At 33.4% G+C, this 27,777-nt stretch overlaps 3 protein-coding genes across 3 annotated transcripts; all 3 read right to left on the minus strand.

Annotated features, from left to right (window-relative positions):
- Positions 1–5,044: 5,044 nt before the first annotated feature.
- Positions 5,045–5,699, minus strand: LOC135627733 (small ribosomal subunit protein eS17-like). The gene has a single exon (XM_065133941.1). It carries the CDS (start codon positions 5,648–5,650, stop codon positions 5,225–5,227), a length of 426 nt encoding a protein of 141 aa, XP_064990013.1. The 5' UTR covers positions 5,651–5,699; the 3' UTR covers positions 5,045–5,224.
- A 273-nt stretch (positions 5,700–5,972) lies between these two features.
- LOC135627732 (heavy metal-associated isoprenylated plant protein 44-like) lies at positions 5,973–7,413 on the minus strand. The gene is made up of 3 exons (XM_065133940.1): positions 7,207–7,413; positions 6,512–6,587; positions 5,973–6,429 (listed from the first exon to the last, which is right to left on the minus strand). Exons 1-3 carry the CDS (start codon positions 7,402–7,404, stop codon positions 6,113–6,115), a joined length of 591 nt encoding a protein of 196 aa, XP_064990012.1. The 5' UTR covers positions 7,405–7,413; the 3' UTR covers positions 5,973–6,112.
- Positions 7,414–12,670: 5,257 nt separating this feature from the next.
- Positions 12,671–13,182, minus strand: LOC103970250 (uncharacterized). The gene has a single exon (XM_009383954.3). The coding sequence runs from the start codon at positions 13,030–13,032 to the stop codon at positions 12,844–12,846; it is 189 nt and encodes a 62-aa protein (XP_009382229.1). The 5' UTR covers positions 13,033–13,182; the 3' UTR covers positions 12,671–12,843.
- Between the last annotated feature and the right edge of the window lie 14,595 nt (positions 13,183–27,777).

The raw sequence follows: 27,777 nt of genomic DNA on the forward strand, positions 1-27,777 counted from the left end.
AATCGAAGATCAAGTGCAAATCTTCTAAGAATTGAACTTCGAAGTGATGATGTACTTCAGATAGATTTTTGAGTGGAATTACTAAACTGTTGGCAGTGAAAGAAAACGAAGAAGGAGGAGGCGTGCGAGAGTGGATCACCGAGGATAGGGAGATCACGCAGATGTTGTTGTTGGTATTGGATGGATGAGGTGATAGCCAACTCTTAAAGCATCATCCACTTTATAAAGGGGATGCAGAGCTGGCGATAGTGCAACATCGTATGTCTTGGAATAGTTGCCATCGACAGCTTGCCAATGAGGAGACGATGTGAAGTATAAGTCCACGAACCAACCACTAGAGAAAAAAGTATCATGGGAAGACGATGATAGGATGTGGAGGGACCATATGGGTTTCTTTCACTTGCTTGCTTGCTGATGGAAAAGTCATGAGACATTTAGTGGGAACCACATTGACAAAATGCTTCTTGTTTTTCCATCCGTTGCTACTTAGTGGCTGCCGCTATTCTTACTTCACATAAGCAAGAAAGTCGAGCAGTGACACATAAAAGTGTTTGGTCCCTTTGCCGACTTCAGCTGCCCCACAGGCTATTATTATTGAGTGGCTATCGGTCGCTTCAAACATGTATCATCGAATTCTGTCAAAACACAATCTACGATCCAACAAGATGAGCCATACAGATCACCTGCCAAAACAACATGCTAAGTTGTGTTTGCAAATCGAATCCAACGCTGCTACATGCAGCACTAGTGTCATCTATGTGGCAAATAATACATCAAATTTAGGACCCAACATCATCAATCAAGTGCCACATCAGAAACAAGAGCACCACGTGGCACCATTTATATAGGATGATAAACACCCACCTGGACACAAACACTCAAGGATATAAATGGCTGTGACCAAAAGGAAAAGCCCAAGAAAGGATAGAGAACAAGCATGAGCATTGACCAACATCATTGCGGATTTAATCTTGTTGGAAAGAGCTATTTTTTGCACCAAGGAACAAGACATGCACAGAGTTCACTAAATCTATTTCCCTGTAGGCAGGAATTTAAACATATGGATGCTGGCATTCAAGTAAAGATCGTCACCCAGACATTTAAGCATCTTTAAAAACACATTGGAAACTAACAGTCTCTGGCATTTGTCAATATCTGAACTTCATTAAATATATGAACTAGAATAAGTTCAACTATCCCAAAGAAAGGGAGGCACAAAATCAGTTAACTCGCTTATCATTTTAATAGAGAGAAATAATCAGTGAAATAATTTGAACTTCTACTAAAGAAGCCAAAGACTCAGCTATGACTTACATGAATCTAAGCTTGCTACAACATCTGTAACATGAACAGGAAAAGATAATGATCCATGAATTGACAAGACAGCAAGACACCATAGCGGCAAAATGGATAAAGAATTGCCATGCCAAAGACAGGGAGCCAATCGTCAATTGATGTTAAACAAACGGAACAAAAATATATGTTTCAGGTAACAGGGGAAAGGCCCAGAATACTAAACAAACTCACATACCAAATTATGGGCCAACTAAGGGTGGTAAGTGCGATCATAGTGAAATTTATAAATCTGTAACGGAAATATGCAAAAGAATCCATGTATTGAATATGCAACGTAATATAAAATTACTTTCAACCATAGTTATCTAAGAACAACAAGCCTTTGGATGCACACACCAGAACTCCTTAGATTGATGCACTCACAAATAATTGGTGTCTTCTAATCTATGCCTTATGGATCTTCAAGAATGTTCATATCATACGCCTGTACATATATATATATATATATATATATATATATATATATATATATATGCTAGACAAGGGTCTCAATTCATTTTATTTCATGAAATATTTAATGTCATGCTTTAATGCTTTATATATATAATGTTTTCGTCCATCATGAAATCAATTTAAAGCAGTTTTGGTAACCTCCTTATTTTGTGACTAATAAAATCAATTTTATTTGACCAATAACTATCATGCAACTACATATTACCACCATCATGATAAATGTTATTATTGAAGATATTATTAGACATGTGGACCATATTTCCAATGACTTATGGAATTCCCAACATTCTCTCATTTGGTCCACGTATCTAGTATACAGAATTCCCAATGGCTTAGTGATAACACCATATAAACATAAAAAACAAATCAAGTAATATTATAACTGCCAATCATATAAAGGATGCAACACATGAATCACAGTGATAGTGGTTGTATTCATGCGTTCGTATCTTTATGAGTAAGAGTTGTATATGATTATATTTATTTTTACAATCATATAAAGATATTATCACTTGAGGTTATAATAAATGGACCAAGTGGAAAAATATTGAGAACATAAGTCATTGGAATATCACAAAACACTTGATATGATCCACATGTCTAATGATAACTTCAATAACGTTTGTCATGATAATAATATGAAGTTACATGATTGTTAATGACTAAATAAATTTGATTTTACTAGTCACAAATGAGAAGGTTACCAAAATTATGTTGTTGATTTTGTATCAACTTAACTCCAGAAAGCCCTGCATGATATTCACAATATGGATTGATAAACCAAAATCAATCCACCATGCATTATTTAGTGCATCAACAAGAAATGATTCATAACACACTAAAGATACATAAGTATCTTTATTTTCAAGTCAGCTTTTGTTCTTTTGACCTTCCTTCTTGGATAAACTTTATTAGCTTCATACTGTACAGTGTATTGATAATTTTTCATTTTTCTTTTCATTATGGACACAGTTTACTTACACTTGTAGCCCTTCTTGTGAAATTTAGATCACCACTATCCCTTTTCTTATCAAACTTCTCATGTTTCAGCCTTTCTTCCCCTTGTACACACATGGTCAAAAGTTCATTACCTGGTCATTTTTCCTTATTTGTGTTATGAGGTATTTTAAATCGACCAAATTCTGTAAAGAGAAAATTCAATATGAAATGGATTAAAAATGATTCGAATAGCCCAACCTCCAAAGACTTAAGTTGGACAACAATATCCCTTGTTTACATTATGAGCTCACCCACACATTAAAATTGTTAAACTTCATGCCTGAAAACCTTTTCATTAGGGTGCTAGAGAGTGTCTTAATCTAAAATCACATTATTCTTTGATGACTTTTATATGATCTTTTACCTTGTTGCGTTCAAGAATGGAACCACTTCCCGACATAATATCTAATGAGCATTATACTTATGTGACTGGATCACTCTTATGGCTCCTATGTCATTTTCTCAAGTGACATACTTAATTCCATGAGAATGGCTGGCTCATCCACACGAAGCACCAAGCCAAAGTCCATGCACCCAACCCAAGAGTGAAGATTTTTTTTTTCCCGATCAAAAAATTATCACCACTTAAAATAAGAGAATTATAAAAAAGAGCAAAAGAAAAAAGAAAAAATATAAAATAATAATCAACTTTTATGCTATGAAACAAATAGTCTATATTAATGCAAATTCTAACCTTCCTATAGGTAGCCGTGCATCATGCATAGAATCTACATCAAGTTTTAATACTTTAATTAATCAAAGCAATAACAAGAGTACTAAAACAATTTTTCATACCTATGGGTCTAGAAAAATTATATTCTCAAGTTACCATCTTATGACGATTAAACCATTAGGACCAAGTGCTTATCCTATCACAAGTCCATTATAATCTTACTTAATGTCATATAACCTTTTATAATCATTTTAAAATAATTACTTTACAATAGATGTGACTATCAATCAACCAATATTATATTATGACTTAGGATGTTGTGGCTACTCCTAAATTACAAATATTGAAACCTTATATGACATCTCATAATAATCTCATCAACAATCCTCATGTTGATGCATAATACAAGAAATAACTGAAATCACGTATCGCACATACATGCACAATAAGCCACATAAGCCTCTTAAGAGAATCAAAACACATGTAGCAAAGTACAACTTTAAATTGTAAAAAAAAAAAACTTGTCAATTACAAGTCATATAATGAAAATCAACTACAATATGTTGAAGAAGATTATCTCATTAACCAAAAAGTCAACCATCAAAATATTTAAACCCATTATATTACAATTATAATGGTTGAAAGCAAAAAATATAAACATGACAAATTGGTTGTGAAACAAGAACATAAAAACTATAAGGGAATACCCGTTTGAATAAAATTCATAAACGAAGCAATTAAATCAATTCCATCAAAGAAACATCTCAAATTTATACTTTGTCTTGAACAGCATGGATGACGCATGTTCTGATGCCGCTAATGCTAGCAAAAAAATTCATGTATTAAATATACAACGAAATATAAAATTACCTTCAATCATAATTGTCCAAGAACAATCTTCGGATGCACACACCAAAACCAGAACTACTCCTTGGGTTGATACACTCACAAACAATTAGTATCTTGAAGTCTATGCCTTTTGAATCATCAAGAATGTCTATATCTTGATGGATAACCATATGCTTATATATATGTTAGACAAAAGGCCCCAATACATTATGTTTCATGAAATATTAAATATTTAATGTCATGCTTAATGCTTTATTCTTAATGCTTTCATTCATTATGAAAGAAATTTAAAACAATTTTGATAACCTAACTAGTAAAATCAATTTCATTTGACTACTAACTATATATAACACCATATCACATGACAAATAACAAATGCTATTATTGAAGTTATTATTTATTAGACATGTCATCACATCAAGTATCTTGTGAGACTTCAATGACTTATGGAATTTCCAGAGCTCATCAACCATGGACCAATAGCTGGAAATTGAAACTAAGAATAAATGATATATGTCATGTACATTGGCTACTTTAATCACGTTTTTTCTTTTACTAAAATTAAAACTATGCATTTAGCATAATAGGCTCCTATATTTCCTTCAGATGTCAACAAGTACCGATCTTTCAAAGCCTTGCAGATAGAACAGGGGGGAACATCTATGTAGATAATGGTGAATCATTTGATATATGGGATAGATTAGACAATCATCATAAAGACTAGAACATTACTACCATCAACTAATTAAAGGAACATTAAATAGTCCAAATTATTGAAGACTCCAACGGTACCGAACATCCAAAGTAACCAAAATATCGATCAAAAGACTAACTTTCCATCGATTGAAGCAAACACATAAAAAAAAGTGACACCAGCTAAAGATTGCTACCGTCTCAGATCCTGCGGCCGCCGTACCCACCAGGGCGGGTCGGGTACCCAGTCCCCGCCGGCGCATCGGGCTGCTTCTCGACACCGGGGAGGTCAGCCATGCCGAGGGTGCCGAGCATGTCTATGGTCTCCTTGTCGACCACAATCTGGTCCACCTTGATGGCGGACTCGTCGGGGACGAAGTCCATGCGGCGCTCGCGCTCCTCCTCTTGGAGCTTGAGGGAGATGCCGCGAACGGGGCCACGCTGGATCCGGCGCATGAGGTGAGTGGAGAATCCGGCGATCTTGTTGCGGAGGCGCTTCGAAGGGATGATCGCCACCTCCTCCAGAATCTTCTTGTTCGTGTGGAAGTCGAGCGTCATCCGCGAGTAGTATCGCTCGATCACCTGCCGTGAGGACTTCTTCACCGTCTTCGTCCGAACGCGGCCCATCGCGGCGGTGCTCTCTCTCTCTCTCGATCTCTGGTCGGCTGTGGATATGTTAGGGTTTCCTAAGGTGCGTGTTAAAAGCATGAGTTGGTGACGTGGCGCTCCGTCCCTCAATTGTGAGCCACGTCATCAATAGCGACTTCAGATGCCGAAACGAAGCAGTCTTCCTGCAGGACTTGAAATGCCCATTGGGCCCTGATCTGTGTAATGGGCCGCTTCTCCTGTAGCCTCTTAATGGAATTGTTGGATGTGGAATTATGATCCCTTGACCGATTCCGTGTATGAGTCAATAGTAGTAGTACGATGGGCGTTGGCAAGTCAAACCGAAGCAAGCTTAAGCCTTAAGCCGTATTATTCCCAACACTGGGAAAGCAGTCCACAGTAGTTCCACAAACACATACTTATTGTACAACCACCCTTCCTTTCACAACATGTACATGCACCAGCGTCGTCTGTCTCCCACCTTCACATGACGCTGCATGCGTTGACGTCATCGTCGTTGAACATGTTGCTGACAGCGTCCTCGCCCCTATGCGTTACGGGGAGACGGCCGTGCTTGTCCCCGTTGTAGCCGTGCCTCCAGTAGTTGTAGCTGTCGCGGAACGACTCCTCGTCGTGGAAGTAGTCCTTCGCCGTGGTGAAGTGGAGCGGGAGGTCCGGGTTGGGCCAGAACTCCGCCTTTTTGCCGCTCCGGCGAACCTCCTTGAGCACCTTGTTCCGGTCAACGTACCCCGTCACCGTCACCTTCTCCAGCTCCAAGTCCACCTCCACTGAATCGACACCTACCATGCACGAAAAGCTCCCATTTGTTAGCAAACTTAGCTAAGGCCTTTGGAACCCCATTGGTCCAAACACAACAATCACCTCTGAGCTTTAGAAGAGCTTGTTTGACAACCCGCTCGCAACCTGTGCAGCACATCCTCACTTTGAGCTCCACCGTCTGCAGAAGAGAGAGTAGAAACTGTACTCAATACCTGCGACAGGGATTTTTGGCCCTCAAGAAGAAGGTTGTCCGTGACAAGTTTTTATGATCTTTGATTCTCAATTTGTTTAATAAAGATAATGACATGGTTACTAAGAAGATAAGATTTAAAGATTCTCTGATTCATCTTTGATAGTGGTGCAAGGACAGCACAAGCTGATTCCCTTGTTGACTTGTGCGTGAGATGATGGTAACAACGGTGCACCATTCTTAACGCTATGAGAACAGAGACACGGTGGGTAAAGAAGCCAAGGAACAAACTCGCCATTAACGAGACAGAATCCATCTTCGAAGAATCAAGCGAGTAAACCCAAAATTCTCGCATCAAACTACAGGAAAATAATCAAAATATTCTTGTAGGTAGGAGATTTCTTGGTAGATTCTTACAAATAGTATCCATGCAGCAAAAGTTGTTCTCAATTATCATATTTTCTTCAACAAAAGCTATAGCCTTTCCCCTTCTAAATTATCATGTTTGTGTTTGCGTGTGTGTGTGTGTGTGTGTGAAAGAGAGAGAGAGAGAGAGGGGGGGGGGGGGGGGGTGGAGGGAGTTGTTTCTCATGGGAAGAAAGAGAACCTGCAAGGAAAGAGGCTTTCCCTTGGTCATCTTCCCGGTGTAAAGGTTCCCGTCGAAGTAGGAGTGAGTGCTGCTGCCGCTACTCGTGCTGTTATAGTAGTATGTGTTGCTGTAACTCTTAGGGTGGCTTCTCTGGTAGCGGAAAGGGTAAATGGTGGACAGAAAGGAGTGCAGTGCCGTCGCTAGAGATGCTGCCATGGCTTACAGGGTTGTGGATTTTAAAGGAAGCACATCAGGGATAGATTTAAATGAGAGCAAGCTCAAGGCATCCCGACATCACATCATATTATATTCCATCTCCTCCGTAATATACTAATATTCTTTGGTTCCCTGCGCATGCCAAGTTCTCTTGCTACTTACGTTCCATAAATAATTTAGCATATCGAAAAAAATATAAGATATTAGATTATATAGTCATATTTAATTACATAAATTAATGTTATCATTCAATAAAAAAAAAGTCCAATAAATTTTTTTATTAAGACGAATATAAGAGTAACTCTCCTAATTATTTATATAGACCTTAACGACTATTATTATTTAATTTTAAATTATGATATTAAATATTTTAGTAATGATAATAATAATATGATTATGCTTAGGATACTGTTTTATGCCTTTTTTAATCTCTAATGTATTGAAGCGAATATAACACTTTGCTTCCCCCTGCAGCTGCAGCCAGACAAACATATTCTAATCGTCCGGAACTTTGAGGACACTGAAGTGTAGCAGTCAAGCAACCTGATCCAGTACTGTTCTACTCAATCAGCTCAAGACTTTTGCTTGACCATATGATAGATTCAAATTTGAGAAACAATTCTTCAAAATTACGAGAAAGAATATACAATCAATCTATTGGTAATGAAATGATGTAATTCTTGTGAATTTATTTCATTGATCCCAAAATCTTATCTTCGATAACTAAAGGGATTATTCAAGCTACGATCTCATATCCGAATCTAATTGGCAGATGTAGAAAGAAGAGATCTCTCTCTCGAAGTGGCCAATTGTGGCCGACTCCTCTGCGGTCTTTACAGCCCTACCACAAGAGAATATGTGACGATGATGAATCGTACTTCACATTGTGTCTACTCAAAAGTTCGAGAGAGAATCAAACCAAGTACACTGCATCTTTCTTTTCCGACTAGGAGAGAGGAGAGACGACCACTGTCCATCTTCCATTTCCTTCGATCATGCTGTCTTCTTCGCTCTAAATAACTGAGTCATGCTTGGCCAGAATTGCATGGAATAAATGCCAAAGTGATGCTCCCTCACTCTCTCTTTAGATAAAGACGAATTCACTGGATTCTCGAAGCACTACTACTGCCTCGAGAATAATATCCACCGGTGAGTTCCTTTGTTGCTAAGCAAGAAGAGGAATATGTTCAGGTGCATCTATCAGAGCCTCCATCACCATCTCGAGATTCGTGTAATCATGATATCTCGATTATTATTTTTATAATTTTCAATTAAATTATCGAACGATAATGATTTCTCGATTATCTTAAACCAAATATATTTGACATTAGATCCGTGATGATTAGAGTAAAGCATTCTGATAATATAAATTATAGGTTAGAATCCTTTTGAGAGAGATTAAGAGTATATATCTTATCTTCATTTTCATAAATATAAGGACTCAAACACTCGTTATGAAATTAAAAACAACAACGTATTAGGAAGTGTATTCGTTGTATTCATTGTAACTCTTCACTTCCTCATCTTTTTTTCTATATTTTGAGGGATTTTATGTGTTTGGACAGAAATTATTTTTATTATGATATTTTTGATGTTTTGATATCGTATGGATAGGAAGAGGGATGATAGTATTTAGGATATATACAAGCCATAACTCACCAAACAAGAATGTTATCACATCATATTCATTCTCAATCATATTTTTTATTCTATGTGATACATTGATCAAAGTACTTTGGGTTTAGAGTTTCTGATGGCATTGTTATAATGAATACTGTCAAAATTTTTGACTCTAACCTTTTGAATAGTGCCATAAAGTGTAAGGGATCTCTACATCAATAGAATTATATATATATATATATATATATATATATATATATATATATATATATATATATATATATATATATATGAAAAATATATAACCCCTTTTTCAAATTGTTGAAAAAACATGAAACATATTATTAGATATCTTTATAAAATTAATTTTTTATCTCTATGTTGTATAAATGTTGATATTCATGTTATCTTTAGTTTGAATGAGTTCTTACGCATTGGATTTTCACCACTTTTTCTATTGATGTGAAGTATGAATAAAAGTTAGATAACAAATAAAAATAAAAAAGTTTGTAAAGAGTATCTATAAGGGATTGTAACAATTTTGTATTTAAGCGAGTAGCTCGAGATAAAAAGAATGTATATCCATACACTACTTGGGATTGTAATAAAGAATCTAGATTAAAGTCTGAATTTATATTCTTATCTTTTAATACCACACATGTAAAAGGGTATCATATGATACTCGATATGAATAATTTTCTATAGAAGTAGTAGCACAAGAACAACATAAAACACCTTCACAAAATATAGAAGAATTGCATCGGAGGATGTTATTTCCATAGGTGTTGTAATAAGTCATTTTATACGAATTGATAAATATTGTATTACCATGAGGGGTTGGATTACATAATGATTATATATTGTACTGAAAAAACGAAAATGATGAATCATGTTGTAAATGTGGTGTATCTAGATGGAAAGTAAATAAAAGATATGTTGATAATAATTTGAAAAATAAATAGAAGAAGGTTTTGAATTATTTTTCATTAATTCCCAGGCTTCAAATTAAGTTGTTCACATCTTCAAAAATAATTTTCAATATGAAATGGCATGAAAAAGGTGATAAGAAAGATGGTCTCTTAAGACTCCATGCAGACTCTGAAAGGACTTTAAATGCCCATATCTAAAATTTGTCTGACTCACACAATATTTGGCTTGGCCAATTATTTTGATTCGATGGATGACTAGACACGTATGTTTATGCTTCGTAAAGAAAATGGTGAGAATATCCAAGAAAATGGTTTTGAGATTATTATGATAGTCTCAATTGTAGATTAATTAACTACTTCATTAATCATTTTTCACTTTGTCATTTTTTCATTATATTTTTTTTATTGATTGCTACTACGAAAAACAGGAAGACACGTGAAACTTAGCACCGGAAGAGTGCATTGTTATTTGATTATGTACAAACAAACACAGCATGTCGGTCCTAAAGGGGGATTGTTAGGTGAATTTTGAGGCTGAAATATAAAGATAACACCATTAAATTTCAAATCATGGAAACTGATGTTAAGCAATAATAAATTTTAAAAATTTCTTTTTCACTGGACTCCTAAGTGCCATCTTCAATTAGTACATTGGCCCACCACTTCAATCATAGGATATTTATGATCCATCATAACTCATTAATTAAAGTATGACTTGCGGTAGAACTCAAGCCTCGCTCTAATTGAATTTTTCTAAAAAACTCTTTCTCTTTCGATCAGAATGATCATAATTATGAATTTGTATGAGCAAGAACACATAAGATATTTTTCTCATGACACAAAGAGTGGATGATTTTCTTTCGATACTAAATAGCTCTCGTAAGGTTGACTACTACTCATGATAACCGGCTATGTTAAATTTGGAACTTACAAACCTACAAGTCTGGCATCAAAGAGTGAAGTACTCATATAATACATCATTGGTGTCTCAAGTCTAAGGACCAAATATATCATTGGGACGACAGAATCGTTGTTTGACAATAAGGATCGATAGCCATCCAACATTTTGTAAGTTGATTGATCAGTGAACTCATTCTCCAATAAGCATCTGCACTATATCCCTAGTATCTCCATACAAGCAATTATAAGATCAACCGCCTCCATCATATGGATAGATATATAGTACATCAGTATATCTGATTATCTCGATATCCCTCTCGAGTAATATATGATCAAAATTATTTATGATATATGTTTAAAGACGAATATGTCTCATTATCATGATCTCATCACGATATGATTCTCATTACATAAATTTATGAACATTAAAAATATATATAATATACAATATAAAATAAAAAATATTAAATATATAATAAAATAAAAAATAAGTAAAATATATATTCATTACTCACGTCATTCACTTTCAAACACACACACGTTATTTTTCACATTTGTAGTTACATTCATTATACCCATTCTCCCTTCACTTTTATTTTGAAGATGATAAAAATAATTTAAATTAAATAATTTAATGACAATAATTAAAAATAAAATTATTATTAATAAAAAAAAATTTAAAAGCATCAAAGTCTATAATCATGCTTTTGTTATGCGAAAAAATATCAATGTCAAAAATTAAAATGAAATAATCATAGATCGAGATTTAAACGTCTATATCTTTTAATGTTATTAAAAAAAAATTATCTGATCTGTAAATATATTATTATCCGATTTAAAAATTATAATGATACTAATACACAAGAAGAATTAGATTCGTTTTCGAGTCTCTCTCTCTCTCTCTTAATATTTTAAATAATAAAATAAAAATTAAAAAAAATAAAGATATATAATTTTTTTTAATATCATCACGTATTGAATTGAATAATAGAGAGAGTCTGAGATAACTAATTAGAAATTTCCCCATCAACATTATCTCTAATTAGATAACTTAGATAACTTATCATAATTAAATAACTTATCATAATTAAATAATAGAGAGACATCCGAGATAACTAATTAGATAACTTATCATAATTAAAAAAAATTATTAATTAAAATTATAATCAAAATCTAATAAAATATATAATATATTTTATCTAATTAAATAAGATCATACGATCTAACCAAAAACAAAACAGTGAGAATTATACAACCGACTTGGCAAATAGTGCGAGACTTTTCTCAGTTTAATTGGCAATTCACTTTCACTGTTTCAAAACAATCGAAATAATTCTCGTCGGACAAACCTTCCTCCACTTGGTTTAGAGATGTTGTAAAAACATAGGATTACAATCAAACGAAGAGTCTAGCGGAGGGCACCAACGAAAAGGATCAAGAAGAAAGATAACATCCACATATTGAGGGCCCACTATATCTTCTATCTGATCCTCAAGGAGTTGGCTAAATATCTTCTCGACCTCCTCGTTGGCCTCTTAAATAAATATCTTCTTATCGATATTTAGGATTTAGTCCAAATAGTAAACGTAATTAATTTTAATCATATTTTTAGAGAATCCACTATTTTGACTCATAGTTTGCTAACTTCAGCAGAAGATCTCAAATCATCTTCGCTTGGGGAGTGGAATCTCCAAATATTCTTAATCTTAATTTTGAGTAAATGGAATGGTTTGTTTTTGCTTTAAAAAAACAAAAAATTACCCACTTTTTTTTGCTTCGATAATTATGGAAAATATTCTTTTTCCGAAATTTTTAAATAGAAAGCGAAAATAAAATTATATATACATTCATACGAACAACTCTAATCTCGGGAAAACATATATACAGAATATCAACTAAATTGGGGGAAAAAGCGAGAAGCCAACATCTAATAAGCTAAAAGGAAAGGAGGCTGCCGATGCACGTCATCCGAGCCGTAACAGCGTCGGATTCACCGTGTGCGGGCGGCGGGGAGGGGCAGGGGCAGGGGCAGGGGCGGGGCGGCGAAGGGGAGGCTACGGAGCATGAGGAAACGCATCCGCCTGGGGAAGGGCGCGTCGCGGAGCAGGTGTTCGAGCACCCGCGCCACCAGTGCCGTGTACTCCTCCAGCATCTCCGCCACTATCGCCACCAGTATCATTCTCTTCTCACAACTCAGAGCAAGACAAGCAAATGGGGAGGGGAGGGGCAGATACTTCCGGGTGTGCGCCGCTGCTGGGATGGGAAGAGAAGAAGAGGGGCGGGGGAAGACAGAGACCGACACGGCGGTAGCGACGGGAACAGATCTCTCTCGATCACCGATCGTTTTGATTTGTCTTGTTCGATGAGGGTGGACGCGTGGAGGGTCGCGTTTTGATCTTATCCGCACCAATTGGTGAGAAGATTCTGGAAGTGGTTTGGGGTTTGCAAGACTGATTTGAAGCCGCGGTTTCGGGCGACGGTATTCGTTCCCAATGTCGTGTCGTGTCCCAAGTTAGATAACGATACATAAGTGCCGCGGTTTCGGACAACGGTTTAGTACGATACATAAGTAAAATGCTTCGAACACATGTTGATACGAATATTTTCCCTATCGATCGCATAGCATCACCATTATTAAAGTCCTTATCGGTTAAGCTAATGAGCACTTGTAAATGGATTAAGTTAGCTCACTTTCCGTGGAAGATTAAATCAAAATGTGATAATTCAGATATGGATTCAAAGCGGATTTGACATCATAACATCTCTACGAAAAATGAGACACCAATAATTCTAGTGGGACAAAGGTCGTACAATCCTAGATGTTCTCATTTTGTTGGATCGAAGCATCAGAAGTCAAACATAAAATAAGGGATGTCCATTAGAGCCACCGGCAGTCGGCCCAATGATTTGAACGAGGCCTGTGAGGATGCAGCACCACACCATGTAACTGTGACGGCCCATTAACATGTCTCCGGCTGTTTGACTCCAAAGTCCACAACAGAACAATGCAACCTTTCTGTTCCTCTTAACTATTATTATCATTTGCCCCAGCTAACAATAACGTTGATCTGAGGCTGTAGATGAGACACTTTGTAGTCTTTTTCTTAAGCCTTTGGTCAATCTAATGAGTAGCTAATTAACCAAGGAAGCACGTCCGCAGCAGCACGGAAAGAGCTACTGTTCTCAGCTCTCCTTTTTGCACGGAACAATAGCAGGACCAGCTATTGCTGCTGCTATCTGTGCTTCCTTCCAATATACCTAACATAAAACACGAGATGAACTGATGCATGCATGCAGAGAGTCGATCCCCTGTTAGAATCCTGTAAAACTCTCTCTCTCTTTCTCTCTCTTGATGGCATCTGATGAGTTCGGAAAGCGACCCAACAGTGAAGTCTCAACGGTATCACTCGGGGGTTTGCAGAGACGAAGTATGGGCAGCTGCATGCGCAGCTAACCTTCTTTTTGTTTCTGCATTCTGGAATCATTTTATTCTGCATGCTTTTGTTCAGTCCAGCCTATGCATGGTTGTGCCAGTGGCAAATGAATCAGGGAGACTTCATCGGTAACAGTTGGCTCTTCTTAACTAGAATGGTTGGCTTGCATATATAGGTCATGATATATACCACCGAAACAATGGACCTTGTCAGTGTGGCAAATGGAAGGAAGACCATGAAGAGACTGCTGGCCTTGCCGGAATACTGGTGGGGAAGAAAAAGAAGACAAGTGGAGGTGTGTAGGAAGAAAGAAAGAGAAAAGCCAAGAAGAGGGTTGAGGCCGATTCCATTGAGGAGCATGGTCCTCCGGCTTCTTCCCTATTGCCTTGTGCCTGTGTCCATTGGACATGATAGCACAACATAGTAGTACACACTGCCACAGACAAGGCTTTCCTCATCTGAATCAATGTTGACATAGGGATGGAGCAAAGTGAGGGGTGGAATTAGCCCGATGAGGTCCCCTCCCTTGAACCAGCCATCATCTTTAAGGCCATTCTCCACCGAGCTTCGTAGGTGCTCACTTCGGAGGAGAGACGGCTTCCAATATTACCTCGACCCATTCCTCTTAAAGTGACTGTACCCACGCGTAGGCATCTACCGCATGATGGTTTCAGCTGTCCGCGAGGAGTAGAAACATATTGTTTGAGAGTCTACGTCTGATGGCGTTCCCAACACGTTTGACATGGGAAGGACAGGCCTATCTGGGGTAGCTATAATTGGTGGTCCGGCCTCTGCACCTCGTCTTCTAGTATCATACAACCCACACATTGGTGTATTTGTGACTCACATACGACACGTACAAAAACATCAGTGGAATATAACACCATGCATCCAATATACGTATGGTCGTACTGATAAGGTGGGCACCGTAGCGTTTGGTAGCTCCACCTCATTTGTCACATTCCACAAAGGTCCCCTGCACTGCTTGTCCGAGGCACACATCACGAGGCACACATCCCCTCCATTCAGCTCTCAAGTTCCTGAATTAAATTAGATTTTGTTGTGAATATAATACCTTTCTAAAATGGGTTGATTATTTAGGTGTGACGGTACATTGCTGAAAAATCTTGGTGAATATTTAACAATTATAAGGAAGCGATCATTAGAGTAGTAGAAGAAAAGAGAGATGAAATTAGACTCTCAATCACAATCTTCTTTTATTTTATCTCGTCTCTGTAAAAAAAAATATTGAGAACATGATCACTAATTCAAATTATAATTTTTGATGATTTTTTTATTGATGATAGCTATGATAATGAAATCATGATTTATGTAACAATATTTATTTATAATAGTAGTAATTATGATGGTAATGACTGTATAATGACAATGATATAGTGAAAATGATGAATGATAGTCGACATGGCACCATATACTAATAATGATTGTATTTAGTAGTAATAGTGTGAATGATGGCGCAAGTGTGATGTTGGGAACGGTGATATAGTAACGATGACAAACTTAAGTAAATACTATTTCTTATTTTTAAATAATAAAAGTACTTTCTCTGGTTTCTATTATCTGATAAAATTTTCCACACATTGCACATGTATCTCAATTATGGAATAAGGTGCAATGAAAAATATGTGAGAAAGAGTAGGATTTTAGTTGTAGGCACGAAACAGGTAGCATATAGAATATATAAACTTGCCAAAGACCGAAGCAAAATTGATATTTGAAGAAAGCAAACATATAATTAATTTAAAGTTTGGAAATAGTGATTGTTGGAATTGAAAATCGATTTGAAGTCTTTTCTCCAAGTCAATGATGAGTTAAATATTTTCGGGTGGTTCGGTTCTCAATTTTTATTTTATAAAATCAAAATAATGATTAAATGGTTAAGTATAATAAAAATAAAAATATAACATATAGATTTCTTGTGGTATAGTGGTTAAATACTTGGTTTCAGACTAAATAACTTGAGTTTAAATCTTATAATCATTATTTATTTTATTATAATTTTTTATTTTAATAATCAATTTTTTTATGTTGTAACACTCATTAGAGTTATACATCAATTTTTTTTAATAATTTTAAAAATAAATTATCATTATTATTTTAAGTTAAAAATAAAATTTTGATTCTTTAAACCCCTAACTAAAACTGTTCGAACTAGAACGGATGATTCCAACTTTGGTACTAATGGTTCTAGTTTTAGAACGGATCATAAGTGGTTTAGTTTCGATTCTTGATTTTGAAAAACTAATATCGATAATTCCAAAGCCAAAATCGATGATTTTGAAATCATCGTAGTACATAATAAATTATTTTTTAGTGAATATTAGTCATAAAGAATATGATGCTCTTCTCCCGAGTTTAACTATCATCGTGGTGCATCGAACTCAAAACATGAGAACATTTGAATACTAATAAAATTAACGTTCTACTACTTGAGACCTAAGAATTGATGCTGAGATTTTAACCATATGATATGTCATTATCAAGATATCGACCACGACAATGCACCCCTAACAAAAAAAGAAAATCTAAAAAAGTTTAAATAAGTAGGATTTGAAGTAATCGGTGAAGAGAGCAGTGCAATCATCGAGGAGGCCTCTGGCCTAAGCTCTTATCCCACTCTCAACTATGAATTGGCCCTTCTTATACTGTTTCAAGAACACAAGTACGTCTACTTCATACATTAACCACAGCGTGCCCTATGCCTTTATCCTCTTCGGCGCAAACCCATCACTCGCTGTCTATCCAACTTCACGCATGCGAATTATTATCCAATATCGTGATGGCCATTTTTGTCTTGTGTGTTCGCAGAATAATGTCTCGGGATCTATGCCGTCCCATATGAGCATGCTCTCCCATCGTAGAAAATAGTGACGATTGTACGGACATTCGCAGTTTACTTTGCTATTTCACCGATTATCTTATTTCTCATATTTTTCATAAGAAAAATACTATTGCAAACTGATTGGCTGTAATAAATCTTCTTGCCTGTGACGGGAAATAGTTCAGATACGAACGATTATACTCATTATTATTTTTAATTAGTATCTATTTTTTAAGAAATAATGTAATTTATGTACCAAAGTCTTATATGAATGCCAACGTTAGAGAACAATGATCCAAACTTTTACCTTTTATTATTATTATTATTATTATTTTGATAAGATCAATTTTTCATTCTATATTATCAAAAATCTTAATTTGATGATCGATATTCCTATCTCTTAAGGCAATATTTGGTTGTCCGAGTTTGAGGTTTATTCGGAACCAATCTGGATCAATCTCACGTTTATCCCAAAATGATTTTAACCAACATCATCGTCTAAATCGAATCGAGCCGAATACCTATAAAACTACGTCAGGATGTTTTTGACAATGTTTATATGATTCCTCAGTTAGTAAAGGGTTTGAAGGATCTGATTTATATTTCTCAAAAAGAAAAAAAAATTTGTCTCTTATACACGTAAGAAGCCCTTTTATAGCGGGCTTCGAATATATTACTTCCGCAATAAGCTCAGTTATAGAGATGATAGTGCGTCTCTTCTTAATTACGATCGTGGTATGTCGAACTCGAGATGTGATAACTTTTGACTTATTTAGCCGTATGCTGAGGTATTGGTCATGAGGTGTCAATTGCGTATCAATCATATATTATTGAGTGTTAATCATATGATATCGAAGTATCGACCACATGACTACTATATTACTATATATTAGGAAGTTTGATTGATGTGAACAAATTTGATCACAAGCACTTGATAGATTTTTTTAGTTTGTATTACTTGTCTAAAGTTCTAAGAGACGAAGGATGAATATGATAACTTGGTGATATTCATGGAAGAACACTAACCTTGTAAGCTGATGTTAGTTATTTCTAAGACTAGTTTTGTTCTATTAATGGAAATTATAAGTTAGATAAGCCACATATGACGTGAATAATTGGAATCTCGATAAGATTCAAGCAAAACTATAGGGACAATAAATGAACATTACATTTTATCGACTTTACTCTCTTTTATTGCTACCGGAATATTTAAGCTTGTATCCATCTTATCATCATAATTCAAAAGGATAATATGAAAATGTCGTTTTCTTCTTTCTCTTGTCATTTCAAAATTTTAAACATTCTGCTAATGTCATCGAGTGCATTGATTGTAAACACCCAATAATTGGAATATGTTGTAACTGTAATTTATTATGGTGTGCATTGATTGTAAATACCTTTTATCAGATCTCTCTCTTCTTGCTCCCAAAGGAGATATGACGTCTGAGGAGATATGTGGCCCTCATCTACAACATTTGTTGTCCTCGACATCCATTCTTGCATAGAGATCAGTGCTTCATCCATTTGATTTGTCCTTCAAAGCTTCTATCTTGGTTATGCAAAGGGATCATAGCAGGAGCCGTGGTTTTTTTGGTTGTGCAAAATGTATGTTTTTGAATCTTGATCAAGAGATTGACTCCAATTAGTGCGTCATCTCAAGCAAATGTTGTGCTTGTGGAATCAAATCAGTGTTTCATCTCAAGTAAGCGCCCATCTAAGTTTGTATTTAAAATGTCTAAAAAATAAATAAAAAATCTTACCTATTAAATTAAATAAAAAATATTTTTCTTGGGAGTTTCAATCTTGAATGATTGTGAAAGGAAAAGACTTAGTGGGGGCATTTAGATAGATCCATCACAAAATCTAAAGTTAACACTAATAGTAAAGGTATTGCGTAATGAGATTTAAATGAAAGCTAATTATATATTATCTCATATAATTAGTTACCTTAAATATCTTGATTCTTATATTTACATATTATCTCCTATAATTAGTTATCTTAAATATCTTGATATATATACTTTCAAAAGTTACAAAGAAAGTGAAATATTTAATTCTATTGCTCCAACAAAACTCCTCTCTATTTCTTGATTTTTAATCTTATAAAATTACTTTTTTAACCCTATATAGAGATTTCAACATTTCACATTTATGTACAGGAATCCTAATATAACTTTTAAAAAAGTAAAGATCGAGATACCAAATATAACTAATTGTGGGAGATAATATATAATTAGCCCTTCTTTAGTAGAGAGTGATAGCAAAACTCTTCTAGTGTCTATCCATCAAAATAATGTTTAGAAATATTTTGATCTAATTCATTCAAATGTTTCATGACACTCACATTTTAACTCTAATTCTTGTCATAAATATTTTATTTTCTTTATTGATGATTATTGTCATCATACTTGAATCTATTTTTTTATATTTTAAATCTAATGTCTTTGATATCTTTTAGAATTTTCTTGCATACGTAAAACAAATTAATTTTTTACATCTATTAAAATTTTGAGATTTATATCTTGAGGTGAATATCTAATGAATTTCAAAACTTTTTTTAGAGTGAAGGATTCATTTCTTAAATATCTTGCATGTCGACTCTCTAATAAAATAAAATTGTAGAGAGGAAAAATTGACACATTTAGTTAATTGCTTATCGTCACCTAATATTCATAATGAATCTCTATAATTTTATTTATTTAATAAACATCCTGATTACAATCAATTACATTTTTTTGGATGACCTTGCTATGCATATCTTCCTTCATCTTATAGAAATAAATTGACTGCATAATTTGTAAGATGTGCAATTTTTGCATATACATTCAATCAGAAAGATTTTTTTTTGTTATGACCCTATTGCTCATTATATTCATATCTAAAGAAATTTTATTTTTGTTGAAAATTCATCATTCAACTCAAGATATATTCATAATCAACATAAATACATCAAGGATTTGATTGCTTTAGGTAGACTTGACCATTCAACTCCAATTAATATTCCATTGGAAATCAATGTGAAATACTCTAAAAACAAGGAGAACTACTCTTTGTTCCTACTATTTATCAAAAGCTTGATTTATTTGATAAGTGCTTGATCAGATATTTCTTATGCTGTAAATCTAACAAGTCAATTCATGAATCAACCTAGATATTGACATATGACAATAGTTAAAAAAGAAAATTCATTAGTTGCTCAGTGATAAGGGATAATTTAGTCGATCAGCTATTGGTGTGGCCCGTACACTCACGAGGAATTATCTATTTTTGACGATGGGTATACTCGCATGATTTCATCCTTTCACGTGAGCTCCAAAAAGCACCTCTAAGGATAAGGAAGACATACTATACACCAGCAACTTATCAAAATCTTGATTTATTTGATAAGTACTCGACAAGATATTTCTTATGTTGTAAACCTAATGAGTCAATTCATGCATCAACCTAGATATTTACATATGACAATAGTTAAAAAGGACAATTCATTAGTTATTTGGGACTTCTAATGGTCGATTATTTTACAAGGTTGGGTTTTCTCATAACCTCCAAGCTTATAATGATTGGATAGGGTGTCAAAATTCTTGTCGATCTACAATAGGTTGATGTATGTATCTTTGTGATACTCTTCTTGTTCAAGGAAAATGCAAAAATAGGAAACAGTATCTAAATCTTCTACAGAAGCTATGTCATATGTTTATTCTGAAATCACTTGGCTTTGACAACTTCACTTTTAATTGAGTTTTCCTCAAATAACTCCTACATCTCTACATGTTGATAACAACATGAGTAGCATTCCAATTGCTACTTGTCCTGTGCTTCAGAAATAACAAAACACATAGACGTGGATTTTGTCACTACATTCGATATATTTGTTCTGATCACATCATCACATTTCCTCATGTCGAAGACATGACATTAATTTTTAGTTAACAATATTGTTGCTTGTTGATTCACCACTGGCATCAATCTAATGGTGTTCAAATAGAGTCTTTTTTTCGATTTGATTCAATTAAAGTAAATAGTCTGAATTAAAATCGATTTAGATTTATCTAATCAAACCAATTCAAGTTAATCAGTTTATAATTTTACGTAATTAAAAAAATATATGTATTTTTAAATGAATTAGTTTAATTCAATTAAATCGATTGAGAATTTTGGTTCAATTGAGTCATACAATAAGATCTGTGAAATTAAATTCATGCTATATGTAAAATTGGGTCTTTCGACTAGTTTGATTTATCAATTTGAATCAATTAAGGGCTTAGGATAGTGAACTTAATAAGATTAATATCCTTTAAATTAAAATTAATTCGATCAGATCAAATTGGTTAACTAAACCAAAAAAACTATTTATAATCTTTAAAACTAAATCATTGATGAATGTTTGGTTCGGTTCGATTTGAACACGCCTACTGATGATAAAATTATAATAATTATTTAGTAAATTCTCAAAAATTACAATACTAAATCCTGGCAAAATTTCAACCAATGTATTGTATATATTTATAGTAATTGATTGTAAATATCCCATCATTAAAATTGATTGTCACTGTACCTAAAAGTTTAGAAAAACTTTACACATGATTATATAAAGTTGCATCTTGGAGAGAGAGAGGACACGTTTTAAACCTAATAGTTGTTTTTGATAGCATCAAACTGATTTAAAAGCCTCATCATGTTAGCTAATGCATGTGGATTAGGGTGACACCTAAGAGCTTTTATCCTTAATTAGTCAAGAAGAGTATGATCACTCACGAAGATATCCCAATAGAAAGGCTTCCCATTAGATATAGTTCCACAATCTAATTTTCTTGTAGTTACAGCTTCATGGAGTACTTGGAATGTTTCTAACTCATGTTGGTGTATAACCCCAGAGAAGACGATGATGATCATATATTGATTGCTTGTTTCTTTAGTATTCATCAACCACACATTAATTAAGTAAGCCTATCCTACCAAGCAAGCTGTTCATTTGCAGTGATCTCATCCTCTCTCTTCTTTATGAGAATTGATCTCATTGTCAGTACAGATCGAAAGAGAGAGAGAGAGAGAGAGAGAGAGAGAGAGAGAGAGGTGTTCATTTTTGTTATGAAGCAAGGTTGACTTCCTCTCTGGAAATTTCTATCGGTCAGACGGTCTCTCTTTGATCACTGTCACACTGAAATCCAACGTGCTTACTGGTCCTGCAATATGTTCTGGTGACAATAAACTAAAAACCAAGATAAGGTTGCACATAATTTTCTTACTCCATGACCTGATGTAGGTTTCTAGCTATTACTGCTTCAAGCACTTCACATGTTGCAAATCGCTGAGTTTGTGCTTGCACGTTGTCTCATCTCCCCTTTTAGTGACAGCACAAGAGCATGGTAGAGGAGAAAGAAGCAGCAGGAAAGAAGAGTTAGGTCTTAGTGCACACTGTATAGCTCTCCGTAGACCCATATTATTTTGTTTTTGGGACACCTTTGTGTTCTTGGTCCGTACACAAGGAATTCTTTTAGTAGCAGCATCCTGTAGCACATCTTTCCTCTTTCAAACCACCACACACACCTAAATCTTCCCTCCCCAAGCAAAAGTAGAAACCCACAGCCTAATAAATTCGATGGTGGACAAGAGGGAGTAGTTTTTATGGACAAGAGGGCGTAAACAATTCTGCAGCTCATTTAGAGGGCACGAGACAAGTAGGCGGCCGTGAGAAAGCCACAGCCAGCCTTCCCTTTTACGTATTAAACCTCCATGTGGTGCCCTTAAACTAATCCCCACTTCTCCCGCCCCTTCGATTCGGTCCATCGGCCGACGTAAGGCGTCGCTTGGCAGCTGACATTTACTGTTAGTTTAAGGCGGATTCACCGATCGATGAGAGAGGAGAGGGGGAAGAAGGAATGAAAATGTGATACGACTTCGGTGAGCTCCACGAATCACATCCCGTGAATAGCAAGAGACGTACGTGTAGACTCTTCTCGAGAAGATGATGTGTTGCCGTTGGTAGAGGAGATGACATAGAATAATGGATGTTTTATAAGACTGACGTGGCTCATTCTGAATCTTAAATTTTACATGTTAAATTATATAATTATATTTAATTAAATAATATATATATTATATATTTTATTTGATTATAATAATAATTATTATTAACTAATAAATTTCGATGGATTCCAATTGGATTCTCGAGACTCAACACGTGATTTAACATAAAAAAATAGATTGTAGATGGTTGTGTGAAAAAATAGAAAGAAAATATATTGCGAGTTTAGTTATTCTTACACTTGTAGACCAAATAATTTTTTTTAAATGACATTAAAATAAACATAAATCTAAACTTCATTTTATAATTTCTTGAGTTTAGTTCTTGGCATTAACAAAAGCGTGATTTTAATTTTCATGCTTACAATTAATATCAAAACCATATTTTTGAAATCAAAATAACTTAGCTCATCAAGGAATTTTAGATCTATTTATATGATTAGATCTATTCAACTTTTAAATTATAATTTTAATCTCAAATTAATATTATTTTTAAATTAATATATGATGTATTATGTTCGTCCTTTGAATATATTTCTCATGCTCCTCATATGCTTACATGTGATATAATACAAGCGGAACCATGACAGAAGTATATTGTCTATATTTATTTGATGGGCTATCATTGGTAGCTTGTTGTCGGTAGCATCATTGTTAAGAGAAATAACTTTTGTTGGGCGATGGAGACTCGTATAATCATGATAGTTGCACTAGGGTGTGATAGAACGTCACATCGATTATTGGGGTCATCGATCGATCATGGAAGGAGTTCGGGCTAGTGATAAGTAGGCAATAAATGATCGCGCACCTAGAGGCCATAGGCCTCATGCATGTTACGACAATTGAGAAAAAAAAAAAGAAATTAAGGTTTTTTACCCATTAAATGATTACTTTAACTTTCTAGATTCTTTTAATTTCAATTGATGTCCTGCTATTTAGAAATAAGATGTTTTCAATATATATCCTACTTAAATTATAATGTTACCTTTCAAAAATCAAATGTTTTTAACTTATGTCCTCAATTATTAAATTTACTAATTTAATATACTTTAATCGAATTTTGACTGAAATCCAATTTTTTATCAATCTGTTTCTAAATTGGATTTATGATTGAATGATTAATTTAATTGATTTGATTGTTGGGTCTAATCTTGGCAATTTAATTTTGGCTCAATTTTAAGATGTCTAATTAGTTAAGATTGATTGGCCCATTTAGGTTATTTATATCTTTAAAAAACATATATTATGATTTTCTTTTATTGTTTTCTCATATGACATATTTATTATTATTTTTACTTGTGATAGTTAAATTATTATTAATATTATTCTTTGATATTTTTATAGTTATTCACATATATATTTAAAATTATAAAATAATATTTTTTTTAAATATAAAGGCATGATTTATATTTTATCATAATTATATTTATGATATGAGTTTTTTCTTTTATGGTGATTAATGCTTAATAATTATTACTATTATTATTTATTATTATTAAACTATTTTTGCATAAATTACATTAAAATATATTTGGTGAATATTATTTATAACTTATATCTCTAACAATTATAAATAATATAAAGACTTTATTACTATTTGCAACTAGAACATAAGAATATTTGAGGGATATAGAAGATATATTTAAATATACTAATAAGTCATTGATTAACATATTAATGAAAGAACTGATTATGACTCAGCATAGTTGCACTTAAAGGATTTAGGATCATATCTTTAATATGACTGACAAGATTGTGAAACATAAAGTATTAGGCATAAATATGGATGAGTCTTTTCGTCCATTCTTAATTATTTTCCTTAATTTGGCCTATTTAAGTTTTATTATAATATAAATAAGGATAAATGAGACTTGAATGAGTTAATTAATTTATATATTCGGGGAGAATTAAAGTTAAGATAAGAAAAATCTAATAATGTTTTGATTATGAGAACAAGAAAAGAACGTTAAAGCATTATTCACCAAATAAACACATAAAAAAAATAGCATAAGAAGTAAAGAACTCATTGAGATTATTTATACTAATATATACGAACCACTTTATATTCTTCATTTTAGTGATGAGGAATATTTTTTTATATTTATAGATGATCTATTAAAATATGAATATAAGTATCTAACATATGAAAAGTTTTAGGCTATTAATACTCTTGAGATGTACACAAATAAAGTGAAGAGATAATTATATAAAAAATTTAAAATTATTAGATTTGATAGAGGTGATAAATTTTCTAATAGATATGATGAGTTAAGTCAGAATCCGAGTCTTTTTGTTAAATTCCTATAAATGTGAAATGTGTACTTAATATACATTATCAAGTGCATCACAATATAATGATATTATTGAAATACAAAATTATACTCTTATAGACATGATTAAGAGTATGATGAGTTTTTCCTGCTTAAGTTGATGTAGGACGAAGCTCTTAGGATAACTATATATATTTTAAATAGGGTTCTAGTAAGTCGATTCCATCAACCCCATTTAAGATATAGACGGATAGGAAATCTAGTTTGCGATATCTATATATTTAGAGTTGTCTCGTAGAGATAAGAGTTTTCAATCTATATGAAAAGAAATTGGATCCGATAACTATTTCTATGTATTTTATTTGTTATAAAAAAATTAATTAATACATATTTTATTACCCTAATCATAATATGAAGATAATAAAATCTGATAATATAAGATTCATATAAAATGATAAAATTAATGAGAGTAAAAAATATTAAAATATTAATTTGATTATAAAAGAGATATAAGATTATGCTTGTTTATCATTTCTTATTCGAGAGTTTATTATTTCTTAAATCATGAAACAAATGGATGAGGATAGATAATAAAATAATATTAATAAACTCCCATGTGATATTGATGTAATTACTAATAGCTTTGTAAAATAACTATAATCGATAGTTTTAAGAAGATCTCATAGAGAAAGGAGACGTATAATTTCTAATGATTATATGATATATCTATATGAATAAATTACAATATAGGAATCAAAAGGGATCCCTTATAATTTTCACAAGCCATGTAAAACATGTTAGTTATAGGTGCCCTGTAAGCCAATCACGTGAGTGATAGCATATGTGATACGCTACATAATTTCTTTCGATTAATACTAATAATGATATTTTTTCATTTTATTCGGCTAATGATATATTTATTACTAGAGTTAAAAGATTCAGTCAAAGTCATTATCCTAAGAATAACTTAGAAAAAAATTAGAAATCTAGAACATGCTCAAGCATATACGAGACCAGATATTAGTTATAAAGTTGAAATGTTGGGTAGATACTAGAGCAACACATGAAAGGAACATTGAACATAAATAAATTGATGAGATATTTATATAGAATGAAAGATCACATGCTTACGTACACACGAGAGGAGATTAGATTAACTTGAAGTGACATGATATTCAGATGTTGATTTTATAAATTATATTGACAATAGAAAATCTACTTCAGGATTTATATCTATATTAGTAGTTTTAAGCATATCAAAATAAAATACTTAAAAGTTAGAGAAAAAAAAGTAAAAATAAATATCAATTGAGAACTTAAGTACTATCTTGATGAGTGCTAATCTAAGCCTTACAACATGAAGTATTTAAAGAATATATTTTTAGAATGGAGCTTGTGAGCAACTTATGATGCATGTTTAAGTAGGTACTATTATTATTATTATTATTATTATTATTTACTTAATTAAATATTTATTTCTATTTTTATATTTATATTTATATTTATATATATGCATATTATAATTAATATAATAATATGATTATCTTAACAAGATAAATTAAAAAAGGTAATTATAAATTATTATCTACTTTATTCTTTAGTTATGCATTCTTGTTTTGACCCGAAGAATTTCACTTTTGGCTATCTTGGTGAGAAGCTCGTTGACACCGATCTTATGAAGTTCTCTAGCCTCTGCCCTTTAGTCTTGTCTCGGTACTTGGAGTTTTGCCTTTGTATTCTCTACCTCCTCGATCCCTTTCATTACCAAGCATTTTTCCTCTATGAGAATATAGGATCAATGACTTCACGGAAGTCCCACCTCTATGGTACCATGGTGCTGCCATGCCCATGGCCCTACTCTTCGTTCTTTTTTTCGTAATCGGTAGATCTGCCTCTATGACACTATGATACATCTTTGAGTCCATATTCATTCTAATTGATGCTTTGTTCTGAGTAGCTAAGTCCCTCTAGATTCGTCGTCGCTTCCTCATCCCTTTTGACCCCCTACTTCAACACTTCTGTGTTCTCCGAGCAGTTCCCCTTGGTCAATAGAAAAATAAACTGCAACTCCCATACATGGGCTCTACTTTCATATTGTAAGGTTTGCACCAATTCTGTTCTCCTTAGCTTCCGTGGTAACAATGTTCGTTTACTCAACCTTATCCTCTGATAAAAACTAACCATATTGTAGTATATATAAGAGAGTATAATATACCACTATGACTGACATTGATAGTTAGACTTAATTTAGTATTATTGTGTTTATTAGATTTATTGGTCTGTTTTATAAAATTTGTATATAGGTTGTAAAATATTTTTTAAAATTTTTAGAATCTAATTTAGTAAAATTATTT

Source organism: Musa acuminata, chromosome BXJ2-11 (assembly GCF_036884655.1).
Source record: "Musa acuminata AAA Group cultivar baxijiao chromosome BXJ2-11, Cavendish_Baxijiao_AAA, whole genome shotgun sequence".
Lineage (NCBI taxonomy): Eukaryota > Viridiplantae > Streptophyta > Magnoliopsida > Zingiberales > Musaceae > Musa > Musa acuminata.